The sequence below is a fragment of the Rhincodon typus genome, chromosome 1 (assembly GCF_021869965.1).
Source record: "Rhincodon typus isolate 14 chromosome 1, sRhiTyp1.1, whole genome shotgun sequence".
Lineage (NCBI taxonomy): Eukaryota > Metazoa > Chordata > Chondrichthyes > Orectolobiformes > Rhincodontidae > Rhincodon > Rhincodon typus.
The window spans coordinates 169313841-169333434 of record NC_063332.1 but is presented as its reverse complement, the minus strand read 5'-3'; the positions used below and the strand labels follow the sequence as shown (position 1 = coordinate 169333434).

The 19594-nt window shown below is 43.2% G+C and overlaps 1 protein-coding gene across 1 annotated transcript in view; it reads right to left on the bottom strand.

The window, feature by feature from the left end:
• The window catches only part of ccser1 (coiled-coil serine-rich protein 1), a 403876-nt gene extending 385038 nt beyond the window's left edge, over positions 1 to 18838 (bottom strand). The window contains exons 1-2 of the mRNA XM_048611607.1: positions 18695 to 18838; positions 13912 to 15163 (exon numbers count right to left, since the gene is read on the bottom strand). Coding sequence (XP_048467564.1) covers positions 13912 to 15163; positions 18695 to 18838 — 1396 coding nt within the window. The remainder of the gene's footprint in view (positions 1 to 13911; positions 15164 to 18694) is intronic.
• Positions 18839 to 19594: the final 756 nt, after the last annotated feature.

Sequence of the window (19594 nt, the reverse complement as noted above, 5' to 3'; positions counted from 1 at the left end):
TCTGGCCGTTATCCGACTTTTAAATGGACTCTAGCCTCAAATAATGTAATCTTATGTAGCCTGTATCCCTCTAAATCTGTTCTGATCTGCACATCCTTTGCTTGCTGTGATCTGCCTGTACTGCTCGTAAACAAAGCTTTTCACTGTATTTTGGTACATGTGACAAATAAAGCAATCAGAACATTAGCCTGGGGTTCTCAATTACTAGACCTCTGACATTGCCACTATGCCACTACATCCCCGTAAATTTAAGCATTCAAAATCACAAAGGATCTGAACAGAGTAGATAGGGAGAAACTGTTGCCACTCCTGAATGATCAGCAATGAAGGGCACAGATTTATATAGGCAAAAGAAGCAATGAACGTGATATGAGAAAAAGCTTTTTCACTGCAAGTGGTTAGGATCTGGAATGCACTGCCTGAGATTTTGGTGGAGGCAAGTTCATTCAAAAGGGGGTTAGAGTGTTACCTTGAAAAGGAACAATGTTGCAGCTTTTGGGAGAAGTCAGGAAAATGGCACTGAGCGATATGATCATTTGGTGAGCCAGTGCAGACAAGATGGCCAAATGGCCTTTATCCCATCTGTCATAATTCTGAGATTCCATGTTCACAATGAAGGTTCTTTCAAAAACATTCCAATTGGTGAAGTCGCCAGACTGGAATCACAAACAGAAGTATTAGGGAAGGTGGTAGTGAACAGATTTGAGGGATGACTGAACTGACAGCATCTTACCCATACAGGGTCACAGAGTAAGAGAGCTGTCCAGCATGGAAATCGATCCTTCGATCCAACTCATCCATACTAACCAGATATCCTATATAAATCCAGTCCCATTTGCCAGCATTTGGCTGATATCCCTCTGAACCCTTCCTATTCATATACCCATTCAAATGCCTTTTAAATGTTGTAATTGTACCAGCCTTCACCACTTCCTCTGGCAGCTCATTCCATACACCACCCTCTGCACGAAGAAGTTGCCCCATAGGTCCCTTTTATATCTTTCCCCTCTCACCTTAAACTTATGTCCTCTAGTTTTGGATAATGAGATAAAAACAAAAAAAAAAAAAAAAAAAGACCTGAAGTTGCTCAGTAATTCAGGTAGAACCTGCAGAGAAAAACAGAGTTAACAGGTCGACTACTGAACTGTTTGGATGGAAGTCAGCAACCCAGAATGTTAACTCTTTTTATCTCCATTGATTCTGCTTGAACTGCTGAGCGACTTCAGCTGTTTTTTTTTTGGGTCAGATTTCCAGCATTTGCAGGATCGTGCTCTTGCTGGGTGAGAGTTTACACCCGTAAACAGTTCATGTATCCTTAGTGAAGTGGAAGCACTTAAGGAAGTAATATCTAGCGATTCTCCTTTATGATTAGACAATATTTAATGATCATTGATGCTTCATGATTTGGAAACTTAGTGCTGAATTACAGGCCCCAATAGGGGCAACAGACACACGTGTAAATTTATGACGAGCATGTCAGTTTCCAAGCTCCATCACAACCATCCTGCAGGGGGAGCTAGTAAGAGCAGATGGAGGGAGTGGATTGCCACTTGAGGTAGTTAGCGGCCTACAAAGGCCTGTTGTCAGATGCTGATTGGAACAGTGCCGCTGCCTGGAAGTGGCCCCCAGGTGGCAAACAGATGCCACTGCCCCAGGGATGTTTGGGGCTTACAGCAACCCTCCATCCCATACTTACGCACCATACCCCACTGTCTCCCTAACACTTTGGTTCAGTTGGCTCAATTGTCAACAACACATTTTGTTATTTTAAAATTTAAAATGTTGGAGAGACGGTGATACCATCCTGGGGCGCTCTCTCACTCACATATCATTGAGAAGGTAACCTTTTATTTTTATTCATTCATAGGATGTGGGCACCACTGACTAGGCCAGCATTTAGGGCAATTAACAGTCAACCACACTGCTGTGGGCATGGAGTCCCACGTGGACCAGACCGAGTAAGGGCAGCAGATTTTCTTCCCTAAAGGACACTGGTGAACCAGACGGGTTTTTACTACAAGCATTTCATGGTCACCATTAGACTCTTAATTCCAGATTTTTTGTTGAATTAAAATTCTACCATCTGCCATGACAGGATTCAATCCCAAATCCCCAGAATGTTATGTGGGTCTCTGGATTAATAGAAAAAAATCCAGCAGGAAAGCAACTGCTCTTTAACTTTGAAAATTAAGTGTTGCTCGATTGTATACGAGCCAATTTGAGTGCTTTTTCTGGTGGATTTGGTGGGCTTTTTTCATCATGTCAAACCTCAGAAGGGCATTATCAGCTGTAAAGGTGATATACTTTTGATTGGAGATTCAAATGGGAAAAGAACAGTTTTAAAAACCAAGGATCATTGAAGGATAACCTGAGACCATTGTTGCAACCAATGGGGAAACCCTATTTGTTGATGGGCTGGAGCCAGGGAGCTATGTACTAATAGAGCTTCAGCCAGCAACAACGAAGTAATTGGCTCCCACCCAGCAGATTGAATAACATGTAGGTGCAAATGTTTGAATAATAAGCCATTGGACCCCTTCAGAAGGAAAGGAGCTTCTTTTGCCCTGTAGTAAAAAGTACCTCGTCTGAAGATAGCCAATTTATTTCACCTCATCAATTCCTGTAAGCTGTGACTTTTAATTAATACATCAGATACCTTTAAGTGTGAACCAGACATTCTGCACGTCCTGCAAAGTACCTGAAGAAGGAAGATTGAGAAGCAGCATTCTGATCAGCAAAGGATCATCTCAGCTGGATCACTCGCTGAGTGAGATAACCACTACTTTACCAGCTTCCTCACTGATTGGTGAAATAACCAGAAGCGACAGGTGGGTTAAACAGGGGGTGAGGAGTGACTGAGATTTGGGAACTCACTGCCTGATAAAGGTACTGAATGCAGAGTGAACAGTAGCTTCCAAGTGGAGATTGGATTAACTATTGCTGGGCAAAGAAGACTAAGCGGTGAAGCAATAATAGCCAGCACAGACATGGTGGGCTGAATGGCCCTCCCCCATGTTGTACGATTATAAAATCCTATGAATTGGCTTCTATCCATCATGAGACCATAAGAAACAGGAACATCAATAGGCCATTCAGCCTCTCGTTCCTGTTCTACCATTAAAAAGGATCATGGCTGATCCAACATTCCTCACGTCCACTTTCCTGCCCTTTCCCTATAACCCTTGATTCCAATACTGATCAAGATCCAATCTCAGCCTTAAATCTACACAAGGACATCTGCTCTCTGTGACAAGGAGTTTCAAAAATTCTCAACCTGCAGAAAGAAATTCCTCCTCATATCAGTCGCAAATTGGTGCTCTTTTACTCTGAGACAATGTCCTCTGGTCCTAGACTCTCCCACGAGAGGCAACATCCTCTCAACATTTACCATATCAAGCTTCGTGAGAATCCTATACCTTTCAATGAGTTCACCTCTCAGTCTTCTCAACTCCAACGAGTACAGTCCCAACCTATTTAACCTTTGTTCATAAGAAAATCCCTCCGTCCTAGTGAACCTTCTCTAAATTATACAACAAAATAAAAGACAGAAGTGGTCCTTATTTCACTGCGAGTAAAAACAACGCTTTCATCATAATTTAGTTTCACAGAAAGCAAAACCCTGAAAAGTTCACTTCGATTACATTTAGCTGTTAATTGAATCTCCGCATTTTTATTTATGAGAACAGGTAACAGAATGAGTTCAAGACAGTGACTGAATCTCAGAGTTCAAGTTGGGGCTCAAAAAAACCTTTCAAGCTTAGCTTTAAATAATTGGTTTACTGCCTTGTAATCCACAGCCTGTCAAAAGATGAATTTAAGAAGAAAGCAAAGTGCTAACAAAAAAGTTCAGAGCATAGGATGCATCGTCCTGCAGGATTTCTACCTTACAAATGGGATTCATGGATCCTGGGATGCTGTTTGTTTGGGTTTTCTTTTCGTTATTAGATCTAAACATCAATCACTCATATCCCAAAGATTTAAGTATCAAAATGTACAGTGCAAACAATCATAAGTAATTCTGGAATTAAAATCTGGACAATTGGCACCAACGTAAATCAAAAATGGCAGAATCTTGTAGGCACCTGAATGTCGTGGGCTATCGCATATTTTGTGATAGAATCATGTGAGAAATCCAGCAAGGACCCCCTCTACTTCTGGAGCAACTCACTGCATATTTTATGCATCTGTCAAGCAGTGAGTTGAATTTCTTGCCAGGGCCAATACATTAACAATAAAGGGGCATGATAACATTGGCATGGATAATTAGTCACCATCTAGAATGGTGGTTCAAGGAGCTGAATGGCGCACTCCTGCTCCCACGAATTGTCTGCTACATTACCTACATTATAACAGTGAGCCTATTTCATTGCCTGCACAGCATTTTGGGACATCCATCACGCGTGAGAAAACACCGCATAATTCCAGCTCTTTCTTCAAGAAATAATACAAATAGCAGTGCATCTTGCTGAAGCCCGCTATCTCACTCAGTCAGCCTTTCAAAGAACAAGGATCAAAGATCAGTACAGCACAGGAACAGGTCCTTTGACCTACCAAGACTGCACCAACACATGATGCCTTTCTAAACTATGTCTTTTGCCTCTACATGGTCTGGATACCTCTATTCCCTGCCTAGTCATATATCTGTCAACATGCCTCTTAAATGTTGCTATTGTATCTGCCTCCACCACCTCCTCTGTTAGCTCATTCCAGGTACTTATCAGTTTCTGTAAAAAAAAACTTGCCTCTCACATCTCCTTTAAACTTCCCCTCTTTTACCTTAAACCAATGTCCCCCATTAATTGAAATTTCTAGCCTGGGAAAAAGACTTTGACTATCTGATTCTATCCATGCCTCACATTATTTTGTAAACTTCTATTAGATCGCCTCTCGTCCTCCGACGTTCAAGTGAAAACAAACCAAGCTTGTTCAGTCTCTCCTCATAGATAACCCCCTCCAAACCAACATCCTGGTAAATCACTTCTGTACCCTCTCCAAAGCCTCCATAACCTTCTGGCAGGGTGGTGACCAGAACTGAATACAATATTCCAAATGTGGTTCAATTAAAATTCTGTGATGCAACATGACTTGACAATTTTTATACTCTATGTCCCAACCAAAGAAGACAAGCTTGTCATATGACCACCTTACCACTTTTTTTGCCACTTTCAGAGAACTGTGGACGTGTATGCCTAGATCCCTCTGTATGTTGTGCTACTCACGGTTCTGTCATTTACTGAATACTTCCCTCCTACATTAGATCTTCCAAAATGCATAAATCTTGCATTAATCTCGATAAAACTCCATCTGCCATTTCTCTACCCAAGTCTCCATCCTATCTATATCCTGCTGTATCCTCTGGAAATGCTCCTCACTGAGGTTATAGACTTGCTTGCTGAGCCAGTGTGTTTGATTGCAGACGTTTCGTCACCCTGCTAGGTAACACCGTCAGTGCGCCTCTAATGAAGCATTGATGTTCCGTTTGTTATTTATATGCCTCGGTTTGCTGGGATGGTTGGCATCACTTCCGGTTCTGTTTTTCAGTGGTTTGTATATCAGGTCCAGTTCAATGTGTTTGTTGACGGAGTTCCGGTTGGAATGCCAGGCCTCCAGGAATTCCCTGGCATGTTTCCATTTGGCTTGTGCTATTGTGGATGTGTGATGCCAGTCGAATTTGTGTTCTTCTTTGTCCGCGTGTATTGAGACCAGTGGAATTGGTCATGTCTCTCGATGGCTAGCTGGTGTTCATGTATCCCTATTGTCAGTTTTCTTCCAGTTTGACCAATGCAATGTTTCTCACATTCCTTACATGGTATTTTGTATATTATGTTAGTTTTATTGGTTGTGGGTATGGGATCCTTTACGCTCCTCAGTAGCTGACGCAGGGTGATTGTTGGTTTGTGGGCTACCCTGATAACTAGGGGTCTGAGTAATCTTGTGGGTCGTCTCTGATGTACGGTAAGGTGACTAGTGTGTGAAAAACAGAACCGGAAGTGATGTCAACACCCCAGCAAACTGAGGCATATAAATAACAAGTGGGACAGAACACCAATGCTTCATTGGAGGCGCACTGACAATGTTACCTAGCAGGTTAACAAAACATCTGAAATCAAACACACCGGCTCGGTGAGCAAGTCTACAATGTCACCCACAATCTGAGCTACAAATCTTCTCAAAAACTTTAAATGCTGCTCACTATCCACAGCTCCCCAATCTTTATGTCATCCACAAACTACCTAATTAGGCTACCCTACATTCTCCTCCAATCATTTATGTGTATTACAAACAACAGGGGTCTCAGCACTAATCCCTGTGGAAAACCACTGGTCACTGATCTCAAGTCAGAAAAACACCCTTCTACCACTACTATCTTGTATTGCACTAAATAAGTCCTGTACCTATCTTACCAGCTCACTCCAGATACCATGTGACTTCACCTTTTGTACCAGCCTGCCATGAGGGACCTTGTCAAAGGTCTTGCTTAAGCTCATATAGATAATATCTACTGGCCAGCCTTCCATCATTCATCTTTGTCGCTTCCTCAAAAACTCAATTAAGTCCATGAGATACATTCCCTGCACAAAGCCATGCTCCCTCTTGTTAATAAGTCCATATTTTTCCAAACGTGAGTAAATCCTATCCCTAAGACTTTTCTCCAAGATTGGGGTGGCCATGTTGGGGGCAGCACAGTGGCTCAGTGGTTAGCACTGTTACCTCACAGTGCCAGGGATCTGGGTTCAATTCCACCCTCGGGCAACTGTCTGTGCGGAGTTTGCATAAATCCCCATGTCGGTTTCCTCCGGCTGCTCTGGTTTCCTCCCACAGTCCAAAGATGTGCAGATTAGGTGGATTAGCCATGGGAAATGCAGTGTTACAGGGATGGGGTGGGTCTGGGTGGGGTGCTCTTCGTAGGGTCAGTGTGGACTTGATGAGCTGAAGGGCCTGCTTCCTCTCTGTATGGATTGAACGATTCAATTTCCCTGCACTGATTTAAGGATCACTAGCCTGTACTTTCCTGGATTATACCTGTCGCCCTTCTTAAACAAAGAAACAATGTTACCTGCTCTCCTGTCCTCTGTGACCTACCTTGAGACTAAAGAGAATAAAAAGATTTCATGGAACGTCCCAAGAATATCCTCACCTGCGTCCCTCAGCATTCTGGGATAGATCCTATCAAGTCCTGGTGTCTTTTATCAATACACCCAACACCACTTCCTGTTTTTATACTGACATGCTCTAGTGAAATAACTGCACAAGAGGCTGGTATCTAGTCACCACATCACCCTTTATTTACATGTGCAGAGTACATGGGCTCTGACCAACCAGCTCAAAGCCAATCCCTTCTGAATCTTCTGCTAATATCTGTCAGCCAGGGCACCCTGATTGGCCCAGGTTACCAACCACAATCAAGCATCTCACAGTCAATGAATCCACCTGGCCCTGATTCCAATCACTATATCTAGAATATCAATATGCGCCTCAAAACTCAGCAAATACCACTGGTACTGAATTTGGGATCTCTGAAAACTAATTCTACCTAATGGACTAAGAAAGCAAATATTAGTGAACTGCTAACAGATGCGTCCAAGCAGCTTGATCAGAACACACGGTAGACAGCTAGCTTCCTGTCTACTAACTTTATTGCGAAAGCAACAGAATATGTTTTCAAACATTGTCATCTGATATGCTGAAAGAGAAGCATGCACTCTCCCTATCCTCTCAGTCTATTTCAGAAATATATAATGCATGTATCTAGAATAGAAATGCACATCTTCACACTATTGTTACATTGATCTAACTTTTTTTTGCCATATCTTAAATGGCTTTATATATTCTTCATCATTCCTGCACTTTCATTGTCTTAATATTAAGACTCCTGCTTTAAATCATTCTTTTACTTCAAACTTGCTGCTTCCTCCTAGGCTTTGGCCTAACTTTCATCTTACAATCTCTGGGAATACCTTGCTTATCCCGTTTCACCTCCTGAAATGTTATATTTCATTCAACTCACTGTTTTGTTTTATGAGTTTTATTCTTTTTACTTCAACATAAAAAGATCCTGGATGTTATCTGCACTAGTGTCAAAACAATTGGAGCCAGCACTGGTGACTCATTGAGCTGAGATTGAATTTCACAGAGGCATTTTAATCAGTGGGCGTCAGTTAGCTCAGTTAGCTGGACAGCTGATTTGTAATGTAAAATTATGCCAACAGCAAGGGTTCAATTCCAGCACCAGTTCAGGTTACCAAGAAGGAATAAAAACAGAAGTTGCTGGAAAAATTCAGCTGGCAGCATCTGTGAAGAAAAAATCAGAGTTAATGTTTCGGGTCTGGTGACCCTTCCTCAGAACCCCAGTACCCGAAACGTTAACTCTGATTTTTTCTTCACAGATGCCACCAGACCTGCTGAGCTTTTCCATCAACTTCTGTTTTTGTTCCTGATTTACAGCATCCGCAGTTCTTTCAGTTTTTACCAAGAAAGAATCTTCTTCTCAACCTTTTTTCTTGCCTCAGGTCTGGTGACCCGCAGGTTAAAACCATATCAGTCGTCTCTCTCTTTCTCGCTCTCTCTCTCTGAGAGATAGCAGCCCTATGGTCTGGTAGAACTATAGAAACTTTACATTTACTCTTTATATTAATCAACAATGTGCCATTCCAATATTCAACCATTATTGCAACAGTGCAGAAGACCGCAGAGTGACACTGTAAGCAACATGCATGCTGAAGACAGGATATCAGTGAATCATTAAAATAAAAAAGAAATCATAATAGAGAAGATGTTGGCATAGCCGGAATGTCATAGGATTAGAAATCCAGGTGCCCAAGCAAATGTTATGGGGACAAGCACGTAAATCCTACTATGGCAAATTTAAGAAAATAATACAATCTGAACTAAAGTTAGTTTCAGTAATGGTGACTACGAAACTATCATTGTTGTAAAATTCCATCTGCTTCAAAGAATCATATCGTGCAGAAGAGGTCCTTTGGCCAATCAAGTCTGTACTGCCAAAGCTACACTAAATCTGCGCTAATTCACTAATACCTTTCAGGGAAGGAAATTTGCCATTTACTGATCTTGAAATCTATAAGGGCATACTGTGAAGAGATAAGACTGTCTTTAAAGCTATAAGGTGCAGGGCTGGATGAACACAGCAGGCCAAGCAGCATCATAGGAGCAGAGAGGCTGACGCTGGTTTAAAATAAAATTGTTTCAAGTCTCTCCCTACGTTTATTTACAACTGACTTCAATGCAAGGCTGCAAACTCAATCACTCCGTTTACTCTGTCAAGGAAGCTCAATCCCAGAATCTCTTTCAACTGTGTCCACTGTAAATTGGCAGTGTCGCTTCCTTTTGCTCAACATTAAAATTCATTGTGGGGAGGAGTGACCTTAATTTATTCAAAGCCCATTCACTCAGGCATAGTTTAAATCTGTTCAGCAAGACCAGGATCTGTTGGGTGTCACTCACTATAACGTGGCGGGTGACTTTAACATGTTATTCTGCCCTCAATACTCTGTCAAATACTTTTTTTCCAATAAATTTGTATTCAAATATTTTGAATATTTATAGTAACAGATAGATCCATATTGTACATATAAATAAAATGATAAGTAAGAAATATTCACTATATAGTTCAAACTGTATATTTAATCTTTTTCAGTAGTGACATCCATGGATCAGAAAATCTAAAATGGATTATAAACTACTAAAAACACAGTGATGATACAAGCAGAACTGACTGATGCACATGAAGCTGATTTTTTTTAAATTCTAAACTCACCTGTCTTCACGGTGCCCACCTTTTTCTCCCCGAATCTGGGTTTAATTTCCACTGTCACGAATGGACTGTGGCTCCTTATCTTCCAGAGCAGAAATGAACTACTTCCAAATTTGAAATCTCAGCGAAGCAACTAGTTCCCATGAATGATTAGCTCTCTAATCAGAAAATGACTACGTGAAATTTGCACGCTCTCTCTCTCTCTCTGTATCTTGCAGCATCTGACAGGAATTCCAATTAATTGCTTAACAGCAATATTCCTTCAGCACCATCCATGCACAACCATATGTATGTTGGTGTGAAAAAGGATTGACCAAGAGGTGAAGGTTGCTATATCCTTACTGTTATTGGCATGGTGAAGAGGAGAAGGCATAAGATATAGGAATTAAAGTTTAAGAACTGACAATATCCCAAATCTATTACTACATGGAAAATGCTCAATTAATTACAAAGTATGGTATTTTTACACAAATGTCATTCTGACAGTTGGATCCTACTTCAGGAACACAGACCTATAAAAGATTGGTCCAAATCTCCTCTTCTCCGCGTCAAATCACCTCCTCCACCCTCATCACAATACCACGTCTATCATATGCACAATATCGCAAAGTTAGTTAAATGGGAAACCAGGAGTAAAACCAAAATAAGAAATCGTTTCCAAATGAATACAGATTCTTAATTTGTCATTGGCCATGTGTTATTGTAAATTAAGGCAGCAATGAATAGAATTTCTGACCTCTGCCCATAAATTGAATTCAGCCAAAGGAATTACACAGCAGCATTGTGATACAAGTAAGGTATATTTTCAGCCCTTCTCTCTTCTTTCTCTTGTTTTCCTCTCTTAAAATTTTCAAAATACTGTGTTAAACATCATTGCAGGGGCTACAACATCACAATTGACTGTAAGCCTTGTTTTGGTGGGGGGGGGTTAATTATATATTCTTTTCTATTTACTTGTTCTAAGATTTCCAAGCTCTAGAGTCACAGAATGACACAGCACAGAAGGAGGCCACTCGCCCATTCCATTTAGGCTAACTCCTTGAAAAGAGCTATTCAATTAGTGTTACTTCTTTGATCCCTCAGAGTCATACAGCACAGAATCCTTTGAAGTAATTAACCAACTCCCTTTTTTACGTCACTATAACATTTCCCATGCTTTCAGATAATGCATTCTAAATTACAATTCGTGCTTTAAAAATTCCTAATACCACCTCTGGATCTGGTCATTGACACTTCTGCCAATGGAGTGGCTTCTCCCCATCTATTCAAACAAAATCTTTCATCATTTTAAATACATGTATTAAAATCTTTGGTTCAAGTTCTCCAATCTAAAATCTCAGCTTCAACAGTCTCTCCAAACAATGAAGCCCTACATCACTGGTACTATTCTAGGGAATCTCCTCCTTTTAAATTTTTAATAAACAGCTTAATAAAGCTCCCAAAGTGGTAAAATAGATCAAACAAATGAAATGGTGCTATTTATACATTATTTACAAAAAGCTGTCAGCCCTCAAAAGCTGTGATCTTAGCGTTTTGTTGACTGGAGTTAGGTGGACAGTTATGCTGTATGTATACGGATGTATAATTGCAGCAGATTTGCTGTTATGAAATCTTTCCTACTTGATTGGTTCTTCTAACTCATCGATGTCAAAGTTATTCAACCATTAACTAAGAGAATACAACGATGATCTCTTCACCTCTAGTACCTGCAAAGTTTATTAGCAGCCCTTGTGTTTGCTTAATCTGTGCTTTAGGAGGCATTGACAGATTGATCGCTACCAGTCGGTTCTCCTTTCTAAGCAAGTAGTCTCTTTTAGAGCCCGAAACGTCAGCCTTTCTGCTCCTATGATGCTGCTTGGCCTGCTGTGTTCATCCAGCTCTGCACCTTGTAGTCTCTTTTAGAATTGTCCCTCCTTCCAAATAGAAGGCACAAATATCCCCCTCCACCAACACTCTCATTTGCTTGGCAGAACTTGTCCTCACCCTCAACAACTTTTCCTTTAACTCCTCCCGCTTCCTACAAACTAAAGGGATAGCTATGGGCAGCCACACAGGTTACAGCTATGCGTGTCTCTTCATAGGATACACGGAATAGTCCCTCTTACACAGTTACACTGGTACCATCCCTCCCCTCTTCCTCCGCTACATTGATGACTGTATCGGTGTTGCCTCATGCTCCCTTGAGGTTCTCAAATAGTTCATCCATTTCAACAACACCTTTCACCCCAACCTCTCATTCATCTGGACCATCTCCAACACGTCCCTCCCCTTCCTGGACCTCTCTGCCTCCATCTCCAAGAACCAACTTAGCACCGACATCCATTTCAAGCCCACTGACTACCACAGCTAACTCGACTACACCTCCTCTCACCCACCCTCTTGCAAAAATGTGATCCCATTCTCCCAATTCCTCCACCTCACCTACTCCCGGGATGAAGCGTTTCACTCTTTGACATCCCAGATGTCCTCCGACTTCAAGGACCGTAATTTCTCCTCTCCCATGATTCATAATGCCCTCAACCGCATCTCCTGCACTTCCCGCACTTCTGCCCTCAAACTCTCTCCCTCCCACAATAAGGATCGAGCCCCCAGTTCTCACATACTACCAAACCAATCTCCAAACCTAACGCATCATCATCCCCCATTTTCACCACCTGCAATCAGACCCCACCATCAAAAAGATATTTCCTTTCCCACACCCATCAGCTTTCTGTAAAGCTCACTCCACGACTCCGTCGTCTACCCCACACCCGGCACCTCTCCCTGCAACCACACCTCCCCCCTCACCTTTGTCCAAGTCTCCAAACAACCATTCCAAATCTGACAGAGATTCACCTGTACATCTTCTAACCTGGTCTATTACATCTGTTGCTCTCAACATGGTCTTCTCCACACTGGAGAGACCAAGCACAGACTCGGTGACCAATTCGCAGAGCTTCTGCGTTCTGTACGCTCCAAACACTACCACCTTCCGGTTGCCAGCCATTTCAACTCCCCCTGCCACTCCCTTGACGACATGTCCATCCTGGGCCTCCTCCACTGTCACAATGAGGCCACACATAAACTGGAGGAACAACAACTTATATTCCACCTTGGGAGCTTACAGCCCAATGTCCTCAACATAGAGTTCACCAGTTTCAAAATCTTCCCACCCCCAGCCTCATTCCATGTCCAGTCCTCCCTCTTAACCCCGCCTCCTTGACCTGACACAACCTGTCCATCTCCCTTCTCACCTCTCCAGCCCACCCTTCCCTTTGATCAATCTTTACAAACTCCTACCTGCATCCAACTATCACCAGCACTGGCCAGCCCAGCATTCATTACCATACCTAACTGCCCAAAGGGTATATTGCTTTGGATCTGGAGTCACGTGGAGACCAGACTAGGTAAGGATAGAGTTTTTCCTTCCCTAAAAGGGCCATTAGCAAGCCAGATGGGTGTTCACAACCATTGACAATGATTTCATGGTCATCAATAGACTCCTAATTCCAGACTTTTGTTTGGAATTCAAATTCCACCATCTACCGTGACAGGATTTCAACCCAGGTCCCAGAACATTACCTGGGTCTCTGGATTAATGGTCTGGCAATAATACCAGGGCATATTGTAAGCATATTTTCATATTAAATCTGAATTATTCAGTACTGTAATCTATGTTAGTCTGTATTAAACAAATAATAAACTTGAATTGGACCAATTTCAATGCTACTCCTGTTAGTCCATAAGGAAGATGCAGTTCAATGACTTGCATTTATAGTCTTCAATGTGGTAAAATGTTCCAGGGCTTTCATATTATTGTAATCAAACAAAATTTGACAGAAAAACACACATCATCATCTTTGGACAAAGCTTGATCAAGGATATGGTTTCACGGAGCTTTTTGAAGAGAAGGGAGAGGCAACGAGGGCTCAGAGAGAGAATCCCGATGCGTGGAACCTAAACAGATGAGAGCAAGAGCTATCAATGATTGAGGGTAGGAAGTCAAACAAGAAGCATAATTGGATGAGAGCAGGGATCCTGGAATGTGGTGGGGAGGAGGAGGTTACAATAGAGTTGTTGACTACAAATAAACTTTAAGACAAGCATAAGAACTTTAAAAGCGAGGTGTTGAGAGACCACAATCTAGATGCCCATACCTGTGGAATGAGATGTTCCCTGGCAGTGTTCATGAGGTTTAATCATGGGGATGGAGTTTGTGATGGCTAACTCATACACCTTCTCAGTGGAGAGTGTTGTCGCTTCCAGGCCGTTTTGTGTGAAGGACGGCTGGTGTTTGACATAAGGGACGCTCTGAGTGACAGCTCCGGGTGGTTGGGTTGGCCGGCCGTCGCTTTCACAGCTCCCCTTCAGTCCCGGGCAGTCGAATCCGGGCGGAAACTCTTCAGCGTGAGGGGTCGAGAGCTCCACATCAGAGAGCAGCGCAGTCTCCCTGAGGGGAAGGCCATCCTCGGAGGGGCAGAGGTGAGGAGTAGGAGCAGGTCCGAGTGAGTTCAGGGGGGTAGCAGGGAGGGCTGGGTCGAGCTCAGTCAGAGTCGGGGCAGGACGGCAGGCCAACAGCTCCTTGTCCGCCTCGGAGACGGAGTCTGCGGAGACGGGCACGAACTCGGAAGGGGTGAGGATGGTGGTGTTGTCGCTGGACAGGAGCGGTGAATGCAGGGAGCCCTCGGTGTTGTCCACCTGCAGGTACTTGGAGCATTCCTCGTGCGCAGGGCCCCTGGGCTCGAGCTCGTCGGCCTGCAGCATCACGTGGGCGGGCTGCTCGGCCGGCGGGCTGCGCGCGGCGCTGGGTTTGGACAGCTTGTGGTGCGTGGAGAAGGAGCGGGGGAGCAGCTTCCTGCCGCGCTGCTTGGCCGGGCGGTCATCGGGAAAGCCGGAATCGTCACCCTCGTCCACGCTGGACCTCCCCGAGCTGAGGCAGTTCATGAAGACGCTCTTGTTGAGCTCTTTCCCCTTCTCGAAGTCCTCCGTGGCCGACCGCGTGATCTTCTTGCCGCGTGGGACGACGCTCAAGCCGAACGTGTGGCGGCCCTTCGCCCTGGCGCCTTCCTCCCCGGGGCTGTTGCCCTGACCGTTACACAGAGTCGAAGCGCGAGGCTCCCCCGCGGCTTTCCTGCCGGGGAAGCCGATGGAGGCGGTGCGGAAGATGTTTCTACGCTTCCCCATGCTGCTCGAGCTCGAGTTGGTGCTGGATGGCGAGGAGGTGTGCACCCCGTTAGTCGCGGAGGACGGCGACGACGGCAGGGAGTCGCGCCGCTTCGAGGTGCTGCGCCGGAATATCGGAAGCCTGGAGACCAGCGTGGATCGCCGTGACCCTGTGTCCCCCATCAGCGCAGCGTGTCTGCTGAGGCCGGGGACCGACTGTGTCAGACCGACTGGGGTAATGTCAACCTGGGCCAAGGAACAAAAACAACATTTAGCGAATCTTCTTCACTGAGGCTTTTCCATCAATCAGAGTTACAAACATTGTCTTTTTTCCCCAATTTTGAACATGTAATTTAGGTACAAAGACTCGTGATAGTGTCCCTACTTCTGAGCCAGGAGGCCCAGGTTCAAATCTCACCTGATCCACAGCTGTGCAACAGGGTGATTAGAAAATATCTACAATTTCGGTACAAACAGAATGGGCTTTTCTTGTAAATATTAGGTACACCGGTGTTAACTGGTGGCACTTGAAAGGGCGAGAAAGTCAAGGTGATTGTGTTGCTAGAAAAATCACTCGGTTGTGTGTAATAGCACTTCTGGGTATAGCAAAAAGGCAAGAGAAAGAAGGTACAAACAGATCTCTAGTCCAGTATTCCAAACACCATAACATTTGGTTCAGAAGTATCACCAATAATTTTCGTTTCTACTAGTTTGCAATCCAACAAAACCTTTCCTTCCACTGCTGGGACTTTTGTGTTGCTGGCTAGACCTGCATTTATTGCCTATCCCTAGGTACCCTTGAGAAGGTGGCAGTAAGCTGCCTTCTTGACCAATTGCAGTCTATGTGCTGTCAGTAGACATATGATGCCATTGGGGAGGGGATTCAAGTTATAGCTAATGCAGCAGAATGCATAATAGTATATGCCTGCACTGAATCTTCAAATAAGCATCATTACCCTGTGCCAGTCTCCTGTCTTTTCCCCCATAGCCCTGTACACCATTTCTAGTCAGATATTCATCCAATGCCCTCTTGAATGCCTCAATTGAACCTGCCTCCACCACATTTTCAAGCTGTGTGTTCCAAATCCAAACTACTCACTGTGTGAAAGAGTTTGTTTTCTCATCACTCTTGCTTCATTTGCACGTCTCTTAAAAGAAAAAACAACAAGACAGCATAGATTTAATGTGCGGGAACAGCTTCTCTCTCTATTCTGTCCAGCCCACTGGAGATTTTGAAAATCACTATCAAATCTCCTCTATCTCCAATATCATGTCTCTAATAATAATGTTGGTATAGACCCCACTTCCCATCTCATTATGGGCACCCACTGATAATGTAGCCTTCATAATATTTTCTAATAAACCTATTCAGAGATGTTATTGCTCTCTGGAGTACGTGGGACTGGAAACATCCCCCTGGTCCAGAGGTAGAGGCACAACCACTTTACCACAAGAGCCACCCATAGTGGCTATCAACTCTAGAGTTAATTGTAAAAAGTGACTCTACATTCCAACTATGGTGAATTGTTCAATAAGTACTTACCACATAACTTAGCAATTTTAAAGGCTGTATTTAATTTCAGTCGAAGTTGAGTTGGTTTCAGTATGCTACCTGCACTTTGACAAGTCAAGTTTAGCAACAGGATTCAGAGTTCAACTGCTGAACAGTTGGGCAACAGTAAGTTTGCCTGTTCTATTTTTTGAAAGCACATTTTGGTTTTACATTCCATGACATAGAAGAAAGTTAATTTCAAGCTTTTAGCCATAGGCAATGAGGATTACATTACAACCCTTAAATACATTGAGCAAAAAAAGATGTTACTTAAAAGGAAAATTGAGAAAATCTGAAATCTAATGGTAACACTTTCCCAAATATGGATACAAAATTACTGTTCTGAAAATTTTGTTCCTCCAAATCCTCTCACTGCCACCACATCATTCCTTAGTCAGTCATGATACAGGCAAAGTTAGAAGGTTCACAAAACTCTGCTTCTGACATACAGATTGCAACAACTAAAGAAACCTTTAGTCATGAGCATAAGCCTGTCAGAATACATTGTGAGGCTGACAGACAAGTCGGCTTCAACTAGAGGATGTTTTTTTAATTCACTCATGGGATGTGGGTGTTGGCTGGGCCAGCATTTACAGCCTGACCCTAACTGCCCTTAAGAAGGTGGTGGTGAGCTGCCTTCTTGAACCGCCGCAGTCCATTTGATGAAGGTAGCGAGCCATAAGAGAGGGAATTCCAGGATTTTGACCCAGTGACAGTGAAGGAATGGCAATATCTTTCCAAATCAGGACAGTGAGTGACTTAGAGGGGTACTTGCAGGGCATGGTGATCTGATGCATCTGTTGCCCTCCTACATGTGGTGCATCTTGTAGATGGTACACATTGCTGCTATTGCCTATTAACGTGTACTAAGTTTGGAGAAGCCTCATCATTAGATTTCAAGTAATGAGCATTTTTGGAGGCAATCTTAAACTTATTCAACCAAATGAGAAATCCAGCAGCACCCTCCAAGTAAAGAGGTCCAGGGACATAAAGTTATTTATTAACCTAATGCACCAAAATATTTCATGTTTCACTGCTGGATGGACACTTATTCAGAGATCAGCTTGTTTGGACGTTATGAAACGCCTCCAGGTAGGGCTGATGCAACAAGTCGGACTTGAACCCAGATATACACTACAACTTCACCACAAGACCCTTTTTAAGAATCAGAATCCCTATAGCTTGGAAGCAGGCCATTTGGCCCATCAAGTCCGCACCGTCACTCCAAAGAGCATCCACCCAGACCCACCCCATCCAATCTCTGTAAACCTGCATTTCCCATGGCTAACTCAACTAGCCCGCACAACCGTGGACATTACAGGGCAATTTAGCATAGCCAATCCACCTAACCTGCATATCTTTGGACTGTGAGAGGAAATTGGAGCACCAGGAGGAAATCTGATGCAAACTCCATACAGACAGTTGCCCAAGACTGGCATCAAACCTGGGTTCCTGACGTTTGAGGCAGCAGTGCTAGCCACTGTACCACCCTGGTTAACTGAACTTAAATCCACCAGCTCTCACAGTAGGAATGCATAACATTTCTAATGAACATTTAAATCTTCAAAACAGCCACTCAGAGAAAATTCATCTGGAGTGTAGCAGACAGGCACCTCGTCTTGAGAAATAATGGCACAGAAGGAGGCCATTGAGTCCACCGCATAAACAGTAAACCATTGATTGACAGAAAAATGTTGGATGGAATAGAAAGAGAGCTCCCTGTTCTTCCTCAAAGTTTCCTGAAGTGAGCAGCACCAGCTGAGCAAGCCTCAGTTGAAATGCTCATCGTGAACTCTGCAGTTCAGGTTGATACACTTCAGTACTAAGTTGAAGCCTGAACCCACAATCTGCAAATGCAGGAGTGAGACCGTTATCGACTGAGGTAATCTATCAAAACACGCTTATAAGGATACTGAGATTGACACTATGAAATAAGGAGGCTTTCCAGAAGTTACTTGCCTTTCTATTCTTAAGTGTTAATGCTTCATTATGTTTATTTTTGGTGTACATTTTTTAAACTATCAAACATATCAACAAGTCCCCTCCATCTATCAACCCAGTCTCACTGTTGGTGTTGACTTTTGACGAGATAAAAGTTCCCATCCTTGTTTTCAAATCCTTCCACAACCTTGCTCCTCCCCATTTTTGTCATTACTTCCAGCCCAGATCTGGCTTTCTGAATCAGTGTTAATCACTCAAATATTGGGGGCTTTTCATTCACTTACCATGGCCCTAAAGCTCTCAAATTCCCTCCCTAAAGCCTTCTGGCTCTCTACCTTACTCGCTGCTATTAAGACATACTTAAAACATATTTCTTCGACCAAGCTTTTGGGCGGTAGTCCTAATACCTCTGTGTGGCCTGGTGTCATACAGGTAGTTCAGCTATGTTTCGTTAACGCAAATTGACTGTAACGTGATGAATAGTTGACGCTGTTTGGATAACGTGAACTTTCTGTTGCACAGGTATAGTGATTTTCCAATGACATACTTTCTGTAAGTTCTCCTATAACACGATAGTTGCGTTCTTGCGTAATCTCGCACTGTGGAAAATCGCGTTATGGGGAAATCGCTGTAGAAAATTGTTATCCCTGTACAGCAGAAAGTTTGCGTTATCCAAACAACACTATTCATCAATCGCGTTACAGCCAAATCGCGTTAATGAAACACGCATTATAGCAGAACTACCTGTAGTCCTGCATGTGACCTGAAAAGCTGCCCTCGTTTTGCTGGTGTGGATCTCTTTTATCCCAGTCAACGTTCAGATTGCTAAACATAAAATCTCCCCATATTAATGAGGGCAAGTCTTTGGATCAGCAGTAGAAAGTTCACAGTTCAAGCACCCGTTCCATCTCTGTGTCTGAATTCTGGAGTGACATCCAGCAAAGTTGCTTTCATTCAATGAGGATGAATGGTCCATTACACAAGCAGGCAGAGTGGTTAGGTAGAGGTAATAGGAGGGTTTAAAGATGGTTTATAGTCATGGACCAAGTATTCACATGCCACCTATTAATCAATCAATGGATCCTCACCCTTGCTTTGTAAATAGCACTAAAGAGAAAAAGCGACTGAGCCAATCTGAGACTCACCATCTAAAAACAAACGTAAGCCTGCAGGACACAAAAATG